We start from the raw sequence: 22,212 nt of genomic DNA on the forward strand, positions 1-22,212 counted from the left end.
ACTTTTATTTTATTTTTATTTTTTATTTTATTTTTTTTAGAAAATCACATTTAATGACAGCCTGCAGATTCAGTGATCAATACGCTGGCCGAGTATGCACTCCTGAATAATCTGAGACCCCAATACAGGCTGGGTTTCCTCCTTCCTATCAGATATACTTTCTAACAAGAAAATCTGCACATGACAGAGCTCAGAGCGTGTGTTTATGTTCTTGCCAGATATACAGTGAATGATGGTGTCCACGTCTTTCTTTTAAAAGTTCACTACTGAGGCGCCTGGGTGGCTCAGATGGTTGAGCGTCTGACTCTTGATTTCAGCTCAGGTCATGGTCTCAGGGTCGTGGGATGCAGCCCTGTGTCGGGCTCCGCTGAAGGCAGATGGTGAACCACGGAGCCCCCCGGGTGTCCCTCCATTCTTCCTGATTTAAAACTAAAGTTATTCAAAGACACGGGAATACCCAAGTCCATTTCTCACCGTGCCTGCAAACACACTGTGTGTCATCCTCACAACATTCAGAATGCGATCCAACGACTACGACGCACGGACTTTATCGTCGGGGATGCGTTGGCTCCACTCGGACAGCGTTACCGCTCTAGCCCCTTCGATCCTAAGGCAGCCCTAGGAGGCGAGGAGCAGCATCCTGCCCATTTCACCGATGTGGACACTGAGGCACGAGAGCCAGGGGACGGGAGCTCCACCAGCAGCATGACTTCAGACCCTGTGCACGGCTGCACAAGCGTGACTACACACCTTCCTTCCCCTTTCTGTCCCTATTTGACCAAAACATCGCAGGATGGTGCTGGCTGCTACGGTCATTATTAATTTCTTTTTTTTTGCTACATCTTTAATATAATGTAAAATGACTGGAAAAGAAGGTTGCCACATTTCTCTTCTACGGAAGTTCAATCCATGACTTGGGTTATGGATTCTTCTGCACAGATTTCATGAATGTCGAGAAATTAGAAGCACCCTGTTCGAATGTTATGATGTTCAATATGTCGGTGCCAATTCAGTGCTGGTACTTTTGTTATTCAGAAGATTTACATCCTGGTTCTTTAAATCGTTGTCATTGTTGGTTTTTACTTGACCTTTACGCAGATTTAGGGGTTGTTTGAATTTCCAACTAAACACTGTGTTCCCAATCATTTTGTTAATCTGCAATTGAGCTTGCTTCATATGAACTCACACCAACCTGTGCACAAAGGTTTCCGTGACATTTGCAATACTCTGAACAGTAACCTATCGATAGGTGCCAGTAATCGCATGCACTCGTATGATCTCATGTGGAGCATCTCCACGTATCTTGCCTGTATCAATATATAACCTGGGACACCTGGGCGGCTCAGCGGTTGAGTGTCTGCCTTTGGCCCAGGTCGTGACCCTGGGGTCCTGGGATCGAGTCCCACATCGGGCTCCCCACAGAGAGCCTGCTTCTCCCTCTGCCTGTGTCTCTGCCTCTTTCTCTGGGTCTCTCATGAATAAATAAATAAAATCTTAAGAAAATACATATATACATGACCTGTTGTTCTGGTTTAATCATTTTACCTACCGATTTCCTTTTCCTGTCCTTGGCCTGGCATATCTTGATTCATTTTTTGCTTTAAAACTTGGTTTGCAGAAATGTACTTAGAAGGCAATGTATATTTGACTATCTTAAAAACCTGATTTAAATAGTCTTTGCCTTTTAGGAGGGGAGATTAACCTATTTACGTTTATTGTCACCGCTGGCATGCAAGTTCCATCAGGGGCAGCGGATCCCATTCTGATTTCTGATCATGTGCCTCCTGTGGTTCATTTCTTCACGCACACACACTATGTGGTTTCACCTGCTTTCTCCTCTGCCATGATTTGAAGAAATCATGTTCTTATTTGCATTAGGGGTGGCCTTCCTGTTAATCAAATGCACTTTTAATGATTAAGCCATTTCTCTAATGACTTAAGTCATTATGGCTCCTTCTACTCCACAAACAGACATTAAGTGGCTCTTCTCTTTACTTGGCAGCTGCTCCCCACCCTCAGCTTTTATTAATTTAGCCGGAGGTTACAAATCAGTTTACTGTTACACAGACGTTGTTTCTCCACAATATACACAGTAGATTACACAATACACTGTGGATTCTGTGTTCACTGTCGTAGCCACAGTCACGGGAATGATTCAATCAAGCTCCGTGTGTTTGTTGGTATCAAGAGTCACCATGATTCTTCTTGTCTGTGACCTTCTCCATCGTCAGCTCCTGATTTTTAATTCTTTGATTGGCTTGAGATGAGCTTTCATTTCATTTCAGGAAGGGGGTACACTTTCTAAATCCTTGCAAATTGGGCACCTGGGGTGGGGGGCTAAGTGGTTGAGCATCTGCCTTCAGCTCAGGGCGTGACCCCGGGGTCCTGGGATCGAGTCCCACGTTGGGCTCCCTGCATGGAGCCTGCTTCTCCCTCTGCCTGTGTCTCTGCATCTCTCTGTGTGTGTCTCTCATGAATAAATAAATAAAATCTTAAAAAAAACCCTAATAAATGCAAATTTAAAATCGTCTGTAGTCTCTGGGTGTGAAAAACAACCAGAAGTAGGATTGAATTTGTAAGTGAACGTATTTTTCGGTCGAATCCCTGGCTGTGGTCCTTCCTTTCCATCTGGTGCAGGGGGTGGCTGGTCCGTGCCTTCGGAGGGTCTGTGGGTTCCTGTCCTCTCGTCTGAGTCTCATTTCCCTGAGTTAGCCTGGATTTTAGGAGGCAGCTTTCTCTCCTTCCTTCAAATCAAACACACCCGTGGGGTGTGCGGGTCGTGATGGTGTGGTCTTGTTAACTGGGGGTTTCCTTCCTGGTCCTATTTCCGTCCTGATGTGATCATCCCTCCTCTCCTGCTCATGGTGGCTTCACCTCCAGAGCACCCACTCTCTCAGCTTAGGCATCTGCCCTCCGTCCTCCACACCTGCCGACTTTTTTTCCTCCTCTTTCTCCTCTGAACCATCTCTGGGCTGGAGACCACATTGTTTTTCTGCGGGGACAGTTCCTTCATTTGCAGCTTCCAATACACACCTCAGGTCCACTCGTACTTTGGGCAGCTTAGCGTCTGTCCCCAGTTCACCCGCCAACCTCGATGCTCACCTTTGCCCAGGGCTCCTGGGGTTCCTGGGTCATGGCAGCCGCAGCCCCCGTAGCTCTCGGATTCCAGCCAGCAGCATCTGTGCGCAGGAGAGGACTCCTTGGAGCTCACTCCGCCGTTAGTTCTTTAGAAGGTATTCCTTTCCAGAGCGTGCATTTCCCCACAGGCTCATGTTTGAACTTGGACTCTGATGCTTTTTTAATCTCCTTTAAATGGGCAGAGGCCTATCGTGGGCTGGAATGAGCCATGAGGCCCAGCAGTGAGCGAGTCTTGAGCCTTCGTCCTGGCTCCTGGGGGTGTGGGAAGCCCCTCCGGGCGGGTCTGGAAGGTCTGGATGTGCAGGGACTCTCAGCTCCCATGTGACCCCCAATAGGCTCTCGACCAAGGGGAGGCACCCCCCAGGAGAATCCCACCCCCCTGGAGGTCACGGACTCTGCCTCTGCTGGACAGGTCCACCTTCTCTTGAGGATGGAGAACTGAGTGGGTAACACGGCCCCGTGTGCCGCAGTCCTCTGCTGCTTCCTCCCGCTCACCCGACGGGCTCTTCCTGCTAACCCTGCCTTGCCCGTGATACTCACCTCCACCCACCACCTCCTGTCCTGCATCCCCAGCAGGACGGAGAGCGCTCCTGCTGCCCAGACCCCACCGCGGCCGGCTGGCTTCCCGGGCAGCACTGCAGCCTCCATGTCCGGGTCAGGCCAGGCTCCTTCTGAATCTTCGGGGGTCCCTGTCACAGCCAGGGCTCAGAGGGTTGGGCACCCACGGGATGTCACCGGACTCTCAGCACGGGGCTCTCGGAGTCACGATGCTATGGACAGTTCTTACTTCTAGAAATATTCGAAATTGGGCAAAAGCTGGGCCGAGGCAGTGCAGTGGGCAAAATAAGCCTGCCGCCGTATTAATCCAGAGAGCCAGGGCCACTTCCCTACACACTTGCCGGGAGGACTAGACGGTTCCTCTCCTCCAAATGTTGGATGAGCTTGCTTCCTCGTGGTGTGGATGGCCCGGTCATGGGGATGGGGGCAGTGGTCCCCCTGACTCATCCCACACGGGCCGTGACGACACAAGTGAGATGCGCCCCAGATTCCAACAGACCTGAGAGACACAGCAACACAACAGCGCCCTGGGGCCTTCCCAGACGGCAGGGGGAGCCGGGAAAGGGCGTCGGGTGTGGAGTCTTGCTGATGCAGGTGCAGGTGGTGGGAGCACCTCGGATACTCCAGGAGCCACGCAAGGGAGACAGCAACGCTTTACCCTCACAGAGACTCCCTGGTCTGTCGCAAACCCTCCTTTTCCGTTCCCACCACGCCAAGGACCCATGGTGAGGCCAGCAGGGGTGGGGGGCACTCTGACCCCTCCACGGGTAAGCAGATGGAGGCTAAGCATGCACCGGGATGGTCACCCTATGGGCAGGGGACACAGCCTCATGCGGTACGTGGACACAGTGGCTCCAGGGCACGCTCATCACCCTGCGGGCATGGCAGGTGCGCTCACACTGAGCTGAGCACCATGCTCTGGCTCGGGGGGGGAAAAGACACCGGAGGGGATGGGCCCCAGAACCCGGCGACATCACCCAGCCAGCACTGATGCCACCCAGGAGCCCCGTCACGCAGTCCATCTCGGGTCTAGCAGGGAGGTGACATTTAAAGCAATTTGAGTTGAGACACAAATCCTCCCATTTCAGTTTTAAAGACTCATCTGAAGTAAGCGTCTGTGTCAAATGGTGCACCTCGGTCCCCGAGCCGTGAGCAAACACCGCTGGGAAGGGGCCGGCCTGGCTCCCGCTCCGGGTGCTGCCATCGGGGCGGCGGAGCTGGGTGAGGCCGCGGCACGTGGACCCCGCAGTGACAGGTGCAGCGGGACCAGACCGGGGGCGTCGGGGGCAGGCCGGGGTGCAGGCGGCAGGGATGAGGCCGGACGGGCTTCCGCAGGTGCAGACTGACCCACTTCTGGCTTCCGGGATCGCCCCGTCTACCGCGCGGCTGAGAGGACCCGTGTTTACCCTTGTCCTTTCCAAAGAGACATAGCCCTGAGCAACGTCGCTTGGAAGATCATAAGGACTTATTAAACCAACAGGAAAAAAACATGTTTTCGACCACTTTGCCAGTATTTCTGCCCAATAAGCTCATGAAAGTGGATCAGAGGACAGAACGAACTCAAATGGCTCCTCCGGGGGCTCGGGGTCACTGTGAACTGCTCCATCCTAATCAAACGCTCACCGTGGACAAGGCGACTGCCTCACGCTCACGGGATCACAGAAGCCCCGGCTTCCGGCGTGGCGGGTGCGCTCCAGGCCCAGGGACTCGGCGGGGCAGGCCCAGGGCCGGCGTGGTGGGCTGGCCCCCGGAACGGGCAGCCTGGGTCGCTCCCACACGCTGTCCCATCCAGCCCGGTGTTCTTGGAAGGTCCCCTCAGGGCAGAACCGTCCCCTCCCCTGGGATTGCGAGGTCTGGGACCATTCAATGCTTCCGGATCCAGAGCAACCCCCATCAGGATGAGCTGGGGGCCCGGTGTGCGGCCAGCGCCCTCGGGTGGGGGGGGCATTCTCTTCCGTTTATGCAGCAAATACTCTGACCTCGCGTCTAAGCAACGGCCACCTGTGCAGCTGCGGATGGCACCACACGCCGCCCCTCCAGGGATTCCCCAGGGGTGCCCATCAGCGGTCGGAGAGCCAGGGGCTGCGAACGCTTCGCCCCTGCATCCCGAACGTCCCACGTGGGAGCCAGAAAGGATGGGTTGGGAGGGAACGGCTTTGGGGGAGGGGGGAGAGGGCCCGTGAGAGGCCGGGGGACAGCAGGACACGGCCTCCCAGGCCCCCCCGCTTCTCCACTGGGCACATGCCCTCCCTGTTCAACCGCTTCCCATTCATGTATTTAAATCGACTCAAAGAACAACCGCTTTAAGGAAAATCGGGACTAACACGGCACCATTGCCCTGAAGAGCCCCCCGCACGGAACTGGCCGAAAGTACCCACGGAAATCACGCGGGCTTGGCCCAACCGATTTTTTTGTTTCTGGGCTCCTTTCTGCCGAGAAAATGAAGCATGTTGCAGCTCACGATACCCACCGATGCCACACCGGCCAGAGACGTTTTGTGTTTACCCACGGAATCCATTAAAACGTCCGGCTATTACCGTGGTGATGAATAGCAGTGATTCAGAGAACACAAAATGGATCGCGGACACGGATCAGAGTAATGACTCGGGATTTTTCATTGTTTGTGCGGGAGGAGGAAGGAGCTAGGCGCAGGCACCGAGGTCCCCCGGGGTGGGCCCCGCCATCTGCCCTGCCTCCCTGGGCACTTCTCCTGGAAACCCGATGAAGGCCCCTCGTCCTTGGGAGGACGCCGTAGTCACTGACCGGCTCCTGGGAGGGCAGGTGAGAGGGGCTGGTTTGGGCTGGACTCTGCCCCAGCCTCCGCCCGCCTCCTCTCTTCTCTGGGACGAGCCCTGCACCATGTGGGCTCCTGCAGACCCGCCATAAGTGCCACCCCATCGGATTCCACGTGGGCGACGGATGGCAGCCCCTCAGCCCCAGACCTTGCAGCCCGCTGGTCCCCTGGTCCTCACCAGACACACAGCAAGAGGGACAAAAAATGCCAAGGACCCTCCCCGGGAGCAGAGGCAGAGCCGAGGAGCAGAGGCTGGGGCCGAGCGTCCAGGAGCTCTGGTCTCATCCCAAGGAGCCACTGCCCCTGCTCCACAGCGGAAGCTCCATGTGGCATCGGCTTCGGGAACAGACTCCAGAAAGCACGTCCTCCTGGGCGCCTGCAGGGCGGGGGCAGGGAGGAGCTCAGCCACAGGCCCCCAGCACACGGATTCAAACAGAAAATCTCCAGCCGAAAATCCTGTTTGTCCATTAGAGGCAAATCCATTATCCCCCTTGCTCTCATGCCAAGACGTGTCACGGTGTTCCACAAGTGGTGCGGGTGTTTGCTAATTCCCTCCGCCGGGACCCACGGCGTCCAAGGTGGGAGCTTCTCATGCAGCAGCGGCCGCCGGGCCGGGGATTATCCCACGCGGCCCCTTGTGCCCCCTTGAATGGTGAGGAGTTTCCTGGAGCCCCCGCGTTGCCTCCCGCACCCCATCTTCGACCCCCGTGGCCTGCTGGTCTGCACCGTCCTACCTAGAGACCCATTTCCCAAGCCCCCCTGGGGCATCCTCACTCGCATCCCCAGTCCCCCAACGGGGGCCGAGCTGAGATGTTGCCCAATGTGCTCTTCAGGTGACTGGATGGACACAGAGCCCTGACCCCCCTCTGCCGTTTCCCCTCTGTCCCTCAGCATCGCGGGGTCCCAGGGCATGTTTCTCCGAGGTCGGCCTGGGGCAAGTCTGCAGAGGAAGCCCTGTCTCCAGGGAGGGGTGTCCTGGGAGGCGAACATGGCAAATGAGCCACCCCAGAGGGCGGGCAGGCCAGGAAGGCTCTCCACGCACGGGGCCGGGGGCGGCAGGACTCTGCTGGGGCCTGGGCCAGCTGCCCGGCAGGCTGATAGAGACCCCCGGATCCTCGGGGACCCCCGTCTCCCTGTTCCCGAAGGAGACAAGGGAAGACCTGCCACCAGGCAGCTGGCTGTGGCCTCTGGCCAATGAAGCCCCACGCCGCCTCACTCGGGGCCCAGAATCATTTCTCTTTTATTGGTTTTCAGAATGAGCAGCGGAACGGCAGCTGAGACTCGGCTCTGTAATAAACGCTTCTAATTGCTGGGATGGCTCATTCGAGATCAGAGACAAACCCAAGGTTCCCGACGCCTCCAGGAGGCACCGCACTGCCGCTCAGCAGCGTCGGGGTAATCCCGTCTGCGGGGAGGCTGCAGCCCTGAAGGCCCGGGCCCCCGAAATGGACCAGCAGCGAGCTCCTCCACGTGAGGGACCCAGAGGCGGGCTGGCCTGGGCCACTGGGGGGACAGCCAGACGGCGAGGGGAGAGCGGGCCTGGGAGCACAGTGCTGGGGGCCGTGACGACAGGGCACAGTGTTCCCAGAAGTCCTGGCGCTCGGAGGGAGTCCTGGAGCTGCAGTCCAGTAGCTGCAGACAACGGGAGGAGGACTCTCGGGCATAAACCCCCCGGCGCGGCACAGACCCCTCGGCTGCCAGGTCAGCAAGGCCACAGGAGTCTCTAGTGGCCCATGGACCAGGGAATCTCTGGCCAAGACAAGGGGCGCAAGCACAGTGCACGCAGGCTGGCTGCTCTGTGCTGGGTCTGGCCTGCCAGGACACCTCTGGACCTTGCTCTGCAACCGGGGCCACCACCCTGCCCATTGGGGCTGTGCCATGCTGGCCTCCTTTGGACCTCTGATGGCCTGTGCAGCCCACGAGGCGCCCATGGGCGTCCCCAGGAGTGACCAGGCCGGGAACCCGAGTCCATCCCCGTATGTGCCCCTCCTCACCCTGTGCCCTGCACCACATGGGCTGTCATGGGGACCCCTTGCACACCCACCTGGTCCCTCCTCTCCTCTCCAGCCACAGCTCCTCAGCTGTGACTCTGTTCCGGCCAGGGTGACCTCCAGCCCTTGGCCCCAGCCAGCCTCCCGGAGGCAGAGCTCACTGTGTCTCTCCAAAGCTGCCCGGCGACCCCAGTGCACTCAGAACGGACGTCCCCGGGGCCCTGCATCAAGGTTGGCGACGACCTCTGCACTCCTACGACGCCGGGCTCTCGTGGTAGGGGGCCGCAGGGCAGGCCCTGGGTGGACCTCTCTCTCCTGACAGCGTCTAACCACTTCAAGCCAGCTGTCACCTCCCGGGGAAGTGGTGCCCCACCACCCACGCGAGGCAGGCTCGCACCCACTGGCAGGTCCCGGGTCTCCCTGATGGCAACCGCACTGGCCCACACCCGCCGGGCTCACGGGGGAAACGCTGGATCCGCCTTGGAGACCCCACCCCTGCAGGGGGCTGTGCAGGGGGCTCCCTGGGTCCTCGTCCCGGATGGGGAGCCCTCATTCCCAGCTCGGGGGCGCACAGAGCAGAGGGGCCCTGCACCCCGGGGCGTCCCTCCAGCCTCGGATTCCAGGCTGCAGTCTCCTCTCTCCCTGAAGGGATCCCGGAGGTCTAGGTCCGGGAAGACGCGGGGCGAGGAGTCTTCGTATGTGACCCACTTTTCCGTCTGGGGTTCCACCTGCGGCCCCACGGGGACGCGCCCCGGACAGATGTGCACTCCTGCCCCCTCGGCGGCAGCCACGCGCCCTCGGAGACCACACCTGGGAGCTCTAGGAACTCTAAGCACTGCTCTTCTCCGTGTTTCTCTATTTTTGGAGCTTAAAGTCTTCAGAACCCCTGAACGGATAGTCTATTTTTTTCCGACTTCTCTTAAAAAATCAACTCCGTGGTTTTCTGAGACTTCCTCCTGCTACTGGATTAACGAAATCTGTTACACACACGTGGGTGTACGTGCACAAACGCATGCGCATCACAACATTACGGGTCTGCGTGCTCATATGTGCGATTTTTTTACGTATTTTATAGCTGCGTTCTTATAAAAAATCGTATCTATCCTTTCCACAAGTGCTTCTGATCTTCTCAGCGTCCAACCCCGTGTCCTGAAACGACCATGACTCTTCTGCGCACACATCTGGGGCTCGGGGGCGTGAGCGTGACAGCTCACCCCTGCGTCACGGGCAGCCTGGCCTGGCGGGGGGCAGGTCGGCACGGCGGCCACGGGGTGACCGCACCTCCCAGGTGGGGCCCGGGAGCCAGATGCCGCCCAGGAGGGGCAGGGCCGAGGCCGGGGTGCGCAGCCAGGTCCGTGTGCTCCCCTGCTCCCACTTCCTGACCCGCCTCGGCTCCCGCGGGCTGCGTGCTAGCTTCGCTCCCCACTTCTCCGTGTGGTGCGGCCTCTTCCCCCAGAGCCCCGGCTTCTCCAGCTCCGGGCTGGCGGCCCTTGTTCGCGCTCCTCCAGCCCTGATGCTTTGCTTTCCAGTTGGTGAGCGTGGTGTGAAGAACTGATGGGCAGCTGGCGGGCTTCCCAGAGGGTCCGCAGGCCCCAAACTGCAGCGACCACGGGTTCCTGCCTTGGACCTGGTGAGTGAGAGGCGATAGGACGCCCCCACCCCCAGATTCACGGTCGCCTGGAACCTCAGAAAGTGACATATTTGGAAATGGAGCCATTTAAGGTGCGATCAATGAAGTTCAGGGGCGGAATCGTTCTTGACTCGGCACGGCCTGGAGGCGACAGTGTCATCAGGAAGGAGGTCTGGCTCTCACGGGCTCACGGGTGACGCGTGCACACGTGCAGGAGCGTCTGGAGCCCCAGAGGCGGGATGAGGCCGGCCGGACCCTCCCGCAGAGCCTCTGGAGAAGCACGGCCCGCCACAGCTCGGCTTCCAGCTCCGGGGCCTCAGAACCCAGCGGGCGTGAACGTAAGCCTCCCGGTGTGTGGGCACTTGCTGCGGGGGCCGCGGGGCATGTCTCCAGAAGGAAGCTGGAGCGTCCGACAGACCCCGGGAGCTGCGGGGCCCATGGCTCAGGACATGCCCTCCATCCCGGTGTCGGCCTCACGGTGTCCAAGGGCCAGGCTGGTTCTCCCCTCGGTGGCTGAGCCCCCCCATGGGTCTGTCTGCTGTGGGGCTGGGCGGGAGGGCCTGGGATCTCCCCTGCAGGCCCCCCGGAGGGTCTGCAACTGACTCCCAAACACCGGAGCACGGGCCTCGGCCCAGCTCATCCCCTGAGAGCATCCACATCCTGTTTTCCCCTTTTTGTGCGTCCAGATGGCAAACACGGGAAGCACATATGCTCTGTTCTCTTAACTGGGAGCCTGGAACGAGCACTTGCTAAGTTTCTACCAGCAGCCCCTGTAAGAATCTCAGCACTGGTGTGTGGGGCTGGGTCCAGGGTCCAGCACTCGGAGCCTCGTGTGCTCGTCCTGCACGACCACCCAGGCGCATGCCTGCATGAGACCCCTGCTTGTCCACCTGGGCGTGTGCCTACACGAGACTCCTGCTTGTCCGCTTGGGCGCGTGCCTGCACGAGGATCCTTGTGCGAAGACCCCTGCTTGTCCACGGAGGCGTCTGCCTGCACGAGGCCCTTGCTCATCCACCTGAGCACATGCCTGCATGAGGATCCTTGCACAAAGACCCCTGCTTGTCCACCTGGGCGTGTGCCTGCACGAGACCCCTGCTCGTCTGCCTGGGCATGTGCCTGTACGAGGATCTTTGCACGAGACCCCTGCACATCTGCCTGGGCACGTGCCTGCACCAGGATCCTGAATGCGGCTGACTGGAGAGCCAGGAACCTTGTGCCGCAGGTGCTCCCGGAGCAGAGGCCCCGCGTGTCGCTCTCACGGGCCGTCAGGGGGGCCCATCTGGCATAGGCTAGGCCCTCGCGTGATACGTGTAGAATCCAAGAACACGGAGACCTCCCGGTTAACTGAGCCGCCCGGACGGGGCACGTTGTCTTCAGGATGGTGCAGACGGGCAGTGGAAGTGGCAGCGGCCCCCAGCCTGTCCCACGCTCGCTTGCTTGTCCAGGACGTGGGCTTGGCACACAGACGCTCTGGCCTCTGGGAGATGTTAACCGGCAGAGCTTGACACGAGCACCTGAGAACATAACCCACCGAGGGCTTCTCCACTGTGTGGACGGTCTCCAGCGAGCCTGAGCCTCCGGCCAGGCGGCCGGCGTCCCCGCCCAGTGTCGTCCAACAGGCGCCCGGATGTGCGGCCCACCCCTCCGCTGGCTGCACTCCTGGGACACGTGGGCACAGGCGCTCGGGCAGCTGCCGCCACGTCCCCTCTGGGAGCCTGGTCTTGGGAAGTGCGGTCTGGGGGATGCGAGTTTCCATGAAATCCGAGCTCCTGGATGCTCCTCACTCCCCACAAAGGGACTGAATTCGAGGATGGCGCAAAACAGCTCCTCAGAAACACGGGGTTCGGTCTGGCTGGTTCACTCTGATGTGGGAGATGGCACAGCTGCTCACGTCGGGCGCTGTGCACGTTCCAAGCTGGGGCGGAGTGCTGCGGATCACAGCATCCCAAAGGCCACCAGCACATGCAGCTCGTGGTGTCAGCAGCGACCGTCTGGGGAGATGTGCGCCGTGTAGGCTGGGGGGCGCCCCGCTCCCTGGGTGGACCCCGACCCCGTGTCGTCAGTGCCCACAGTGCTGCAGTCACCTGTGGGAGAGCCTGCAGCGTCCCCCGCGTCACCTACCTAGTGCAGACCGACACCCGCGGGGCCAACACAGCGCGGGAAGCCGAGCACGAGAAGCCGAGCCCGGAAAGCCAACGCAACGCGGGTGCCGGGTGCTGCCCCAGGGTCGCCCAGGATGGTGGGGTCCCCGCGATGCCCTGTGACCTGCGGCAGCCCCCACGTCTCGGCTGGTGACCCCGTGCAGTCGCGTGAGCCTCAGGAACGGGCCCTGACCCTCAGGACACGGGATGCTCTGATATTTTTACTCAGTTTCTTCCTCCTCGTCTGAAACGCTGATCGTGATCCAGTAATTTCACGACCCACCAGTGGGGTGAAGACCTGCCCTCTGAGAAGCAGTGCTCTCGGAAATACACACGTCAGCACATCCTGGGGTCCCTCCAGGGAGCCGCACAGTCCCCTTATCACAGGTACTTGTGTGGCCCTGAGCAAGGGGCGCCTGTGCCTGCCCCCGGGGCATTAGCGGGCGGGGCCCCTGCGGAGGAGTGGGGCAGGACGCGGCGGGAGCGGGGCGCCACTCTGGACTCTTCTGTGGTCTCTAGGGGACAGGAGCCGCCACGCGGCCAGGCGGTCACGGGCGCTCTTGAAAAACCTCAAGGGGAAACATGAAACCGCGGTGCCGACCGACCAGGTGTCACGGCACCGAGATGCCATCTGGAAAATGGGCCTGTACGCTCCAGCCACATGGTGTTTGGGTCCAGGGCTCTGGTGACCGTTTACGAAAGCTTCGCAGGCAGGTCACCGCAGGCCAGGCCTGCTGCCAGAGCCCGAGGAGAGTCTGCACACCCCTGGGGAGGCCCCGGCCCGCCAGCACCATCACGCAGCCCCCGACGGGATGCACCAGCCCAGGATCCACCCCACGTGCCCTCCACGGGGCAAGTGCCCCTACGGCGCACCCCTGGTGGGGCCGGGAGCCCCGAGAGCAAGCACTTGTCCCCGACTTGCCCCGGGCGTGGCAGGTGTCCTGCACGCACCCCGACCAGCTGTGGCACGCCAGCTGCCCCCAGGGCGGGCACCCCCAGGAACGGGCAGATGGGAAAACGTCTTCAGAGCTGGAAGACACGTGGGCGCGTGCAATCAGACCCGGCTTCTGGGGGGAGGGGAGCAGGGAGAGAGTCCACCTCTGTGGCCGACCGCCCACTGGGGTTTTCAGGGCCGTGAGACCAAGGTGCTGGTCCTGAGCTGAGGGCCTGGGAGGCCGCGGGACTGGCCCCCCGGCAACTGTGGGTGTGCAAGGAAGGGGGCACGCCGATGGACGCTGGTGTAACAGGGCTGCAGGGGGGCTGCAGGGCACAGCGGGCCTATGACCCCGATTCACCCGTGAGGTCAGGAGGGCACTGCTGGATCACTTCCCCTGGGCGAGCGACCTTCAGCACCCTGCTCAGGCCTGGGTGCACCCCTGACCCCCAGCCATGCCCGGGGCCTCCCCGTCACACAGCAGGTGCTGCACTCGGGGCTGCGCTGGGTGGGGTCTCCACGCGCTGACCTGCAGGTCCCGGGGACGGGGACAGCGGCCCTGACCGTGCAGGCTCTGCGTGTCCCCAGGTCTCTGCCGTCTGGGAACGGCACATGGGGGGACCTAGAGAGCTCAGCCTCTCCGTGATGCCCTGGAGGCAGCGGCCACCTGCGAGGCCCCAGGTTCCCCCAGGGCTGCCAGGCAGGTGGTGGGAACAAAGCCCGCACACCTCCCAGGGTGAGGACGGGGTGGCCAGCTTCCGGCCTGGGAGGCTCCCGCACCCCTGCCTCTCGGCCCCCAGCAGCCCGGGTGCCCTGCCTGATGCCCGCAGATGGACGCCCATAGCAGAAGGTCCACCGCAGGGCCTGGGTGCGTCTCCCTGAGGGGCCGTGGCAGCCGGGCCCCTGTGTGCACAGCTGACCCCCACCCTGGGCACCCCTGCAGGGCCCAGCCCGCAGGCAGGGGTGAAGCAGGTGGGTCTCCCTCGGGTCGTCTCTGAGGTCCTGCGAGGAGACTTGGATGCCCACGGGGCTTTCCAGATCCTTCTCTAGGGGCCCTGGGCTTCCCTAACTGCATGTTCCCAAGGCACGGAGGTGGGAGTCACAGCCAGGGGCGCACAGCCCACTTCGGTTCTCAGCTCCTACAAGGAGAGCCAGGGACGGGGTGACGTCGGCCAGAGAGGAAGAGAGGCCACTGCTGGGGGGGCACGGTCTGCGGGGCCGGTCCTGTGCCCCACACCGTCGCTGCTGTGCCCGGAGGAACTTACCTTTGGAAGAGGGACCTCAGACAGCGGGCCCAGGACTCTTTCCCGTCCTTCCCTCTGGCCCCCTGGGGACCAGGTAGGTCCCGGCTCCTGGAACGGAGGGCGCACCATGTGCCCCTCAGAGGGATCTGGGGGTGACGGGGGCGCCCTCGGGGGTGTTCGGGGTCACTGTTCTGAATGGCCATGATGCAGTGCCCAGGGCAGGGGCGACCTGGATGACCCCCGCCCCTCCCCAGCCCCTGCTCCTTACAGAGGCGTCACCTGCCCCAAGGGGCATCCTAACCCATCCTCCTGCCCGGAGTCGCGGGCATGCTGTCCGCCCCAGACACAAGACGACGTTACCAACCACCTTCTGTGTGGGCTGAAGCCCCGAAGGCGGGTCTGTGCCTCCCTGGGCCCAGACGGACCCAGCCCCAGGCATGCAGCGGCTGCGGAAGGTAGGCGGCGAGGCCGGCGGCCTCCCCATACAAGGCAGCCAGGTGCTGCGTCCCCGTCATCCTCGCCGGCATGGGGTTCACCTTCCCCTCCCCCACCAGGGCCCGGCGCCCGAGGCCAACCCGCCCTCCCCGTGTGGTGGGGCGAGCAGGGCCGCGTACGCACCGTGGTGGTCTTTATCCGGCCGCCGGGCTGTGTGCACGTCCAGCCGGACCTGTTGATCAGCAGGTCACAGCCCTCGCCCTCCAGACATGGGAGCATGTCACACCACTGCTTCGTCTTGATGATGCGAGCTGTGGAGAGAAGAGAGCGGTCAGCCTCTGCTCACCGGGCGCCCAGGCAGACACGGGGGACAGCAGGCGTGGCGGGCAGCGCCCAGCGTCCTCGGGGGCGGCCCCTCAGGTCCAGCTCTGCACCGGCCCATCAATAAGTGGCCAGGGGGTGCTGAGGACAGTCTCCTCTCCGACGGAAAGCCCTAGAAGCAAGGGCTGCATCCCGAAGCGAGTGAGGACTGTGACCCTCCCTCGAGGACCTTCAGAGGACAACCGGCTGGTCGTCGAACTGGGCCCGCACGGTCCTACGGTTGACTGGCTGCACGTCTGTAAACGCGGGACCGATACAGGGAGAGGGCGCTGCAGCGACGGAGTCTGGGCGGGCAGATCGGACGCCCACCCAGGCCGGACGCCAGGTCAGCTCAAGGCTGAGTCGTCAGCACGCTGCCCACTGCCAAACACGGCATCCTCCCCAGCTCTGGGAGGATGCACAAAACCCGGGGTTTTCCAGGAAACGAGGAGTCAGGTCCTGCGAGGACAGACGCGTCTCAGTGCATGTGCCCGGTGCTCGCCGTGTGGACCATCCCCTCGGGGGCGGTGGTAAAAGGCGAGCGGGCTGGGGAGAGAGCCCACCGGGCCACGGTGTGAGTCTTGGGGCCGTTCCTCCCCAGGCTGTGCCACGGACAGGACTGTGCCCCCCGGAGTCACATGGGGAAGCCCTAATGCAATGTGGGGGTCCTCGAGATGGTGCTTTTACAGAAGTAACTCAGCTTAAGAGAGGTCACCAGGGTGGGTCCCGATCCCATAGGATTAGTGTCCTCATGGGAGGAGCCTTCAGGGCTCCCTTTCTCCCTTGGCGCCGAGTGCAAGGACACGGCCAGACAGCCAGGGGAGGCCGCCCCAAAGCCCCGGCCCCCAGGGCCGAGAAGCCAAGTGTCGGGTGCTGAGGCCGCCCGGCCCAGCCCGCGGTGTTGTCAGTGCAGCCTGGCAGGCTGTGACCCGGGGGGGACCTGCCACCCAGACTCAGCCGGCTGGGAAGGTGCGTGGAGACACCGCAAACGAGCACCCGCACGGTTCCCCAGGGCGCGGCCAGGACGCACCAGGTTTTGCTCACGGCTTCCCTGGCACGGTGGACCCCTCGGTGAGAAGCGGGGCGGGTGGGAGCCCCTCCCAGGAGGGGCTGTGCCTGCACGTCCCCGGGGCCTCCCCTCCGCTGCTCATCATTCCTGCTGGAGCCCGAGCACCATCGCCATCCCCGAGGCACTGTTTTGTGAGAGTAAAAGGCCCGAAAGCCTTGCTGGACGTCAGCGAACGTGGCCCTTAGTGGGTCGAAGCACACGCACGGCCAGGCCCCGGGACGCCATGAGTCAGGCTCTGGTGGATCAGGGGGCATCCGAGGGATCCGCATCAGGTGCTCCCCGCCCATCCCCGAGCCGCGCCCAGGGCAACGCTGTCAGCGTTGCCTGTGGCACAAGGAGGCTGGGGCTGCGCCGTCCCACCCGAGCCACCAGGAGCGGGAGTAAGGAGACCTGCCTCCTGGGGCCAGAGAGCAACGGGGCTGTGGAGGCCAGAGGGCCGAGGCCCTGCACACTGGGGCCAGGCCCATCCAGACGGGGCTGCCCAGACGGTGTTGGGGGGTCCTGGCCCTGGCTGCGCGGCCTGGCCTGCAGGACACGCGGTGATGCGGTCACACCCCGATGCCAGCAGGGGAGGCAGTGAGCCAGGCCTGGGTTGGCCCCTGCAGGCATAGGAGGGCCTGGGTCCGTGATGCTCATCCCCATGCTCTGTCCCCCCCGGGTCCATGGTGCTTACCCCCACCCCCTGCTCGGTCCCCCCAGGGTTGGCAGCGTTCACCCCCTGTGCTCAGTCCCCCCGGGGTCCAGGGTGCTTACCCCCACCTCCTACTCGGTCCCCCTGGGATCAGTGGGGCTTATCCGCCCCCCCCGCCCGCCATGCTCAGTCACCCCTGGGGTCCGCTGCTCTCACACCCCCCCCATGCCCAGTCTCCCCCGGGGTCCGCTGTGCTCACCCCCCCACACTGTGCTCGGTCCCCCCAGGGTCGGCGGTGCTCAACCCCATGCTCGGTCCCCGCCCCCGGGGTCCGTGGTGTTTACCCCAGTGCTCAGTCCCCCCAGGGGTCGGTGGCACTCACTCCCCATGCTCCGTGGCGCTTACCCCGACCCCCATGCTCCGTCCCCCCAGGGTCGGCGGTGCTCACTCCCCATGCTCAGTCCCCCAGGGTCTGTGGTGCTTCCCCCCCCCCCACTATGCTCAGTCTCCTCAGGGTTGGTGAGGCTCACACCTGTGCTCGGTCCCTCCAGGGTCGGTGGTGTTCCCCCCCCCCCCACGTGCTTGGTCCCTCTGGGGTCGGGCATTCCCCGCCCCGCCCCGTGCTCAGTCCCCCTGAAGAAGCACAGTACAGAAGTGGAGGAGAAGGTGCAGGTGGGAGCACCCGCACGGGGCTGGACAGGTGAGCGCACAGACACGCAGCCCTCACGGTCACGGTCAGGCCACCCACGGTCAGGGGCTGAGTGGGGACAGACGCTGGGGGTCCCCGGCCGTCTGTGCTGAAGACCAGGGGATGCTCCTGTCTGTGGCCCAAGCAGCCTCCGTCTCCCTTGTCAGGCCCTTGGCTGAGGCCCCCTCATCCCGCGTGCCACCCTCGGCTCCACACCCTCGGCTCCACGGGTGCCTGTTTGCCTCTCGAAGCCGCGTGGGGCCGCCGAGCCCTCTCCATTCCTCCCTGACCGTCCCGCCCTCAGCTCTGAGAGCCAGGGTGCGCGGGAGGGAGGGCACTCGTGGCCCCGTAAGGCCGGCGTGACCCGCACGGGGTCAGCGGTCAGGAAGGAGACGGGAGGCAGGACGGGAGCCTGCGGCGGGGGAGGCCCGCGTCCCGCCCCGGCAGCCACGGCGTCCGACCGCACACGTCCTCGCCTGCACGCGCACGTACACACCCCGTCATATGTGTGAACACAGGCACACATGCCTGCACAGACCTCGAGTGTGCACACGCACACACACGCGGAGTCAGACCCCCCCCCCAGCAGCGTGGCCGCCTGGGCGTGCCGAGCGCCAGCCCTGTTGGGGGCACCGCGGGGCCACCGCCGAGCACACACGCCCTTTGTCTGCCGCTGGGCTTAGCTCACCCTGCCCGAGCCCACTTCCTGCTGGAGGCGGTCGGAGGCGCAGCGCTGGCCACCACATCCCAGGGACAAAGGGACCTTTCATGCCACACGTCACTGCTTCGGTGACACAGAGGCAGCTCCAGCGCCGCGGAGGGCACCCACCCTCCAGGAGCCGACCGTGCACAGGGGGCACGCGCGACGGAGGCGGACTGCTGGCCTCTGGGGGCGTGGTGCAGCCCCTCGTGTGCCTCTGCCACGGGAGGCTCCGGGCCCAGAGGACATCAGGGGTCATCACCCAGGCCTAGAGGGAGGGTGGTGCGGGCGGCCGGGGACTGGCGGCTGGAATGGGGCAGCTCCACTAACCCCGAGCCTGACGGTGCTGCTCGGCCTTGGGGTGGCCCCACCGTCCCTGTGTCCCCAGAGAGGCCACTGGGCACCCGTACTCGCTCCTGCACTCACCAGCCGGGTCTTGCTCATGAACACGCTTGCACATCCACACGTGCAGCCGTGGCGTGGGCTCTGTGCACCTGCTGCTGGCCAGGCCCGGTGGGAGCTCACCGTGCTGCCCCAGCCTGGTGTGGGGGGCACTGAGGGCCCCTGCTCTTGCCCCGCACAGTGGCTTGGGGACACGACGCGCACAGCGGTCCTGCCACTCCTCCCCCACTTTCCACCGGGCCACCCTCGGTGACGCGGCCTGAGACCCAGGGCTGAGCAGCTCTCCTCGGGCCGACCCCCAGGGAGACTGAGCCCACTGGCTGGCGTCGGGGCCCCGTGACGGTCTCTCCCGCGAGAGTCCCAGACTTTAGACGCCCGGCGAGGTCACATGCCTCCCCAGCTGCTCCTGTCTCATCAGGATGACGACTGTCACAGAAGCTCGGTGGCTCCTTCCAAGGCCTTTTCTAGAGACAGTGAGAGACCTGCCCCACCGGGAACCAGCTTGGCCATTCTTTCCCGGGTGAGCACCCCACACCAGTGAGCAGGGCTCTGCAGTGTTGGCACAGGGAGGGGGGTGAGCGCCAGGGCACCCCGAGTCACACATGGGGCCATGGGGCGCAGCGCCCGGGGGCCACACGCCCCATGCACACATGGCTTGCTCCCTGCCCGCTCCAGAGGAAAGAGCGTGGCAGGACACCCGCGGTGCTCTGACCCCGTCGCTGTCGTGACGGGACCGTGCCTGTTGGAGGCAGAGCTGGATGGCACAGCAAGGCCAACTCTCCTGGTGCGTGAGCAGCTCGGGAGAGGGACCGGGTGGCCTCCGGGTGGCCTGGGAGGAAGGCGAGACTGCAGCGACCCGGCAGGTACGCCTCTGCGGCGAGCCCCGCGCTACAGCTGTTTCTTCCCCAAACATCTGCCTCGTAAAATGAATGCTGCAAATTTAAATTTTATTGGTTTTGCAGTTTTGTTTGTGTTTAATTTGTAAATGGTCTCAGTTTATTCCAGTTTATAGTCTGGTGAGGGCTCCCAGCTTGGCTTTTTTGCTCTTGTTCCTGCAACATCATAATAAAAACGATTTAGGTCAATAGTGAGGGGCCCAAGGAAGTAGGTTTCCCTTAAAAGGAGTTTTCAAATGATGTAAGTGTGAGGAACACAGTTGCCCGCCCGGGGAAAGCTGGTCAGAGAAGGAAGCAGAGCCGGTGCCCGACACTGTCCGGCGAGGGGCTGCCCGGGGCGAGCCCTGGCCACACGCGGGGGCTGCAGAAGTGAGCCCAGGAGGAGCCTGCGCTGCCCACACCTCTGCCCCAGGTAAAGGGGCCTTGCTGTCCTGGGACGGTCTCCTCTGGGGTCTCCCCGCTGTGGCCCGGGGCCGGAGCCACATGGACGTGGACGCAGATGTGTGCGGTGCACATGGACCGTGGGGTAGCCTGCTTCCCGCCGTCCCTCTAGTCCCTCCGGGGCGGGGGGGAGGGGAAGCGTCTCCCCTGGGATTCTAGTAGATTCCACATTTATTTTACTCATTTGGGCAACAACGTGCTAAGTTGCTGGCAGCGTCATGTGGTAATTAGATCTGGCCCCAAACTCAATTAAGCACTGATCGATCCCTGCCCGCAGCGGGGCCCACCACTCCACGGGGCCTGGTCAGCCACCTCCTCCTCCTTCATCCCAATTGACCTGCGAAGGGCAGGGCGGACGCGGGCATGAACTGATGGTGCCACACGGCAGCACCACGTGGAGCCCGGAGGAGGCTCAGTCCTGATTCTCTCTTTCCAGAGCACATTCCAGAAGCCTCAAAGGCCCAGGAGTCTGGCTGCAAAATCTTCTCTGGTATTTTATCCCTATTCTCGGCAGATCTAGCTTCCTTAGGCTCAAGGCCTCCTCAACACCACCACTATCACCACCACCATCCCCACCATCATGACCCCCACCATCAGCACCATCACCATCATATCAGCATCACCACCATCATCACCACCATCACCCCCACCATCAGCACCATTATCATCATATCAGCATCACCACCACGACATCATCATCACTATCACCATCACCACTATCACCATTATCACCACCACCACCATCACTACCATTACATCACCATCATCACCATCCTCATCATCACCCCTATCACCACCACCACCACCACCACCACCACCATCACATCACTACCACCATCATCATCACATCACCATCCTCATCATCACCCCTATCACCACCACCACCATCACATCACCACCACTACCATCATCACCACCACTACCATCATCACCACCATCACCACTATCAATACAATTACATCACCATCACCACCATCCTCATCATCACCCCATCACCACCACCACCACCACCACCATCACATCACCACCAACACTGCCGCCACCACATCACCATCCTCATCATCACCCCTATCACCACCACCATCATCATCATCACCACTATCATCAACCATCAGCAGCATGAGCAGCTCCTGGTTTGAGCCCTTGTGATGCTGGGCACACTGGCCCCTGGATTCCCACCACAGTTCCTGGTGGAGGCTCTCAGGAGCCTCTCAGACTGTAGCTTGAGTGCCCCCGGGGACATGGAATTGTGAGAACCTGGGGCTCAAGCTTAGCGGCCAACCTGTAACTGACCCTGTGGCCCCTGTCATTCCAGCCCAGGTCTCCCCCTCTTTTCAGATACTCCCGCGGGTCTCAGCCTGGCACCTCTGGCCTTGCGCCCACAGTGCAGCGTGGGCAAGGCCGGTAAAGAGTCTCAGACCTTTTCCACAGCATGTGGATGGAGGAGCGCCCTGCGTCTCATTCCTAACCACCTCCAGCCTCTGGAGGACAGCTGAGTGGGAGGCCGCAGAGCTGAGTCTGCACAAACCTCACACCCAGCTTCCTCCCACCAGCGGAGGACTCTGTTGGAAGCAGAGAAGCCTCAGCAGCTGCAGGAAGCGGGGCCCCAGCTCAGCACACCCCAGGCCCAGTGGTGAGCACACGGCCAAGGAAGGCCCACGGGCACAGGGAGCAGCCAGCTGGGACCTCTCACCTGCCCAGACTCAGCCTGCAGGGCCCACGTGTCCTCCCCAGCCTGCGGATCCTCAGGACTCACGGTGGAGGGCGAGCGGGGCCAGGAGGCAGGAGGCCTGGGTTCGAGTGTCAACCCTGCCACCCTGGACTCCTTGAGCCTCTCGATTCAGCTCCTGCTCGGTTTCTCCAAATTGGTCAACAGAGAACACCCCGCACTCAGCGCTGGATGCTCACCAAGCAGGACCTCCAGATGCCGGGTTCTGGACAGGGCCTAGGGCTCCCGCCTTGTGTGTCCAACTGGCAACACGCCAACCTGTGTCCCCACTGCACAGACAGCAGCCCCAAGGCCTGACCCTGGACCAGGGGTAAGACAGTGACGCCCCAGGTCACCCAGGAGCCTTGCAAATGCGATGCCATCAGCTGCAGGCTTCCAACATGCCCCTGAGCAGCTTAAATGAGCAGCAGGAAAGGGTCCTGTGCTGGCA

General features: G+C 62.1%; 1 protein-coding gene across 3 annotated transcripts in view; it reads right to left on the minus strand.

The window, feature by feature from the left end:
• TAFA5 (TAFA chemokine like family member 5) overlaps positions 1-22,212 on the minus strand; it is a 154,828-nt gene that overhangs the window by 11,221 nt on the left and 121,395 nt on the right. For all 3 annotated transcript variants that reach the window (XM_077914062.1, XM_077914063.1, XM_077914064.1), the window contains exon 3: positions 15,050-15,177. In XM_077914062.1, the coding sequence (XP_077770188.1) occupies positions 15,050-15,177 (128 nt within the window). The remainder of the gene's footprint in view (positions 1-15,049; positions 15,178-22,212) is intronic.

This window comes from Canis aureus, chromosome 11 (assembly GCF_053574225.1).
Source record: "Canis aureus isolate CA01 chromosome 11, VMU_Caureus_v.1.0, whole genome shotgun sequence".
In the NCBI taxonomy this organism is placed as follows: domain Eukaryota; kingdom Metazoa; phylum Chordata; class Mammalia; order Carnivora; family Canidae; genus Canis; species Canis aureus.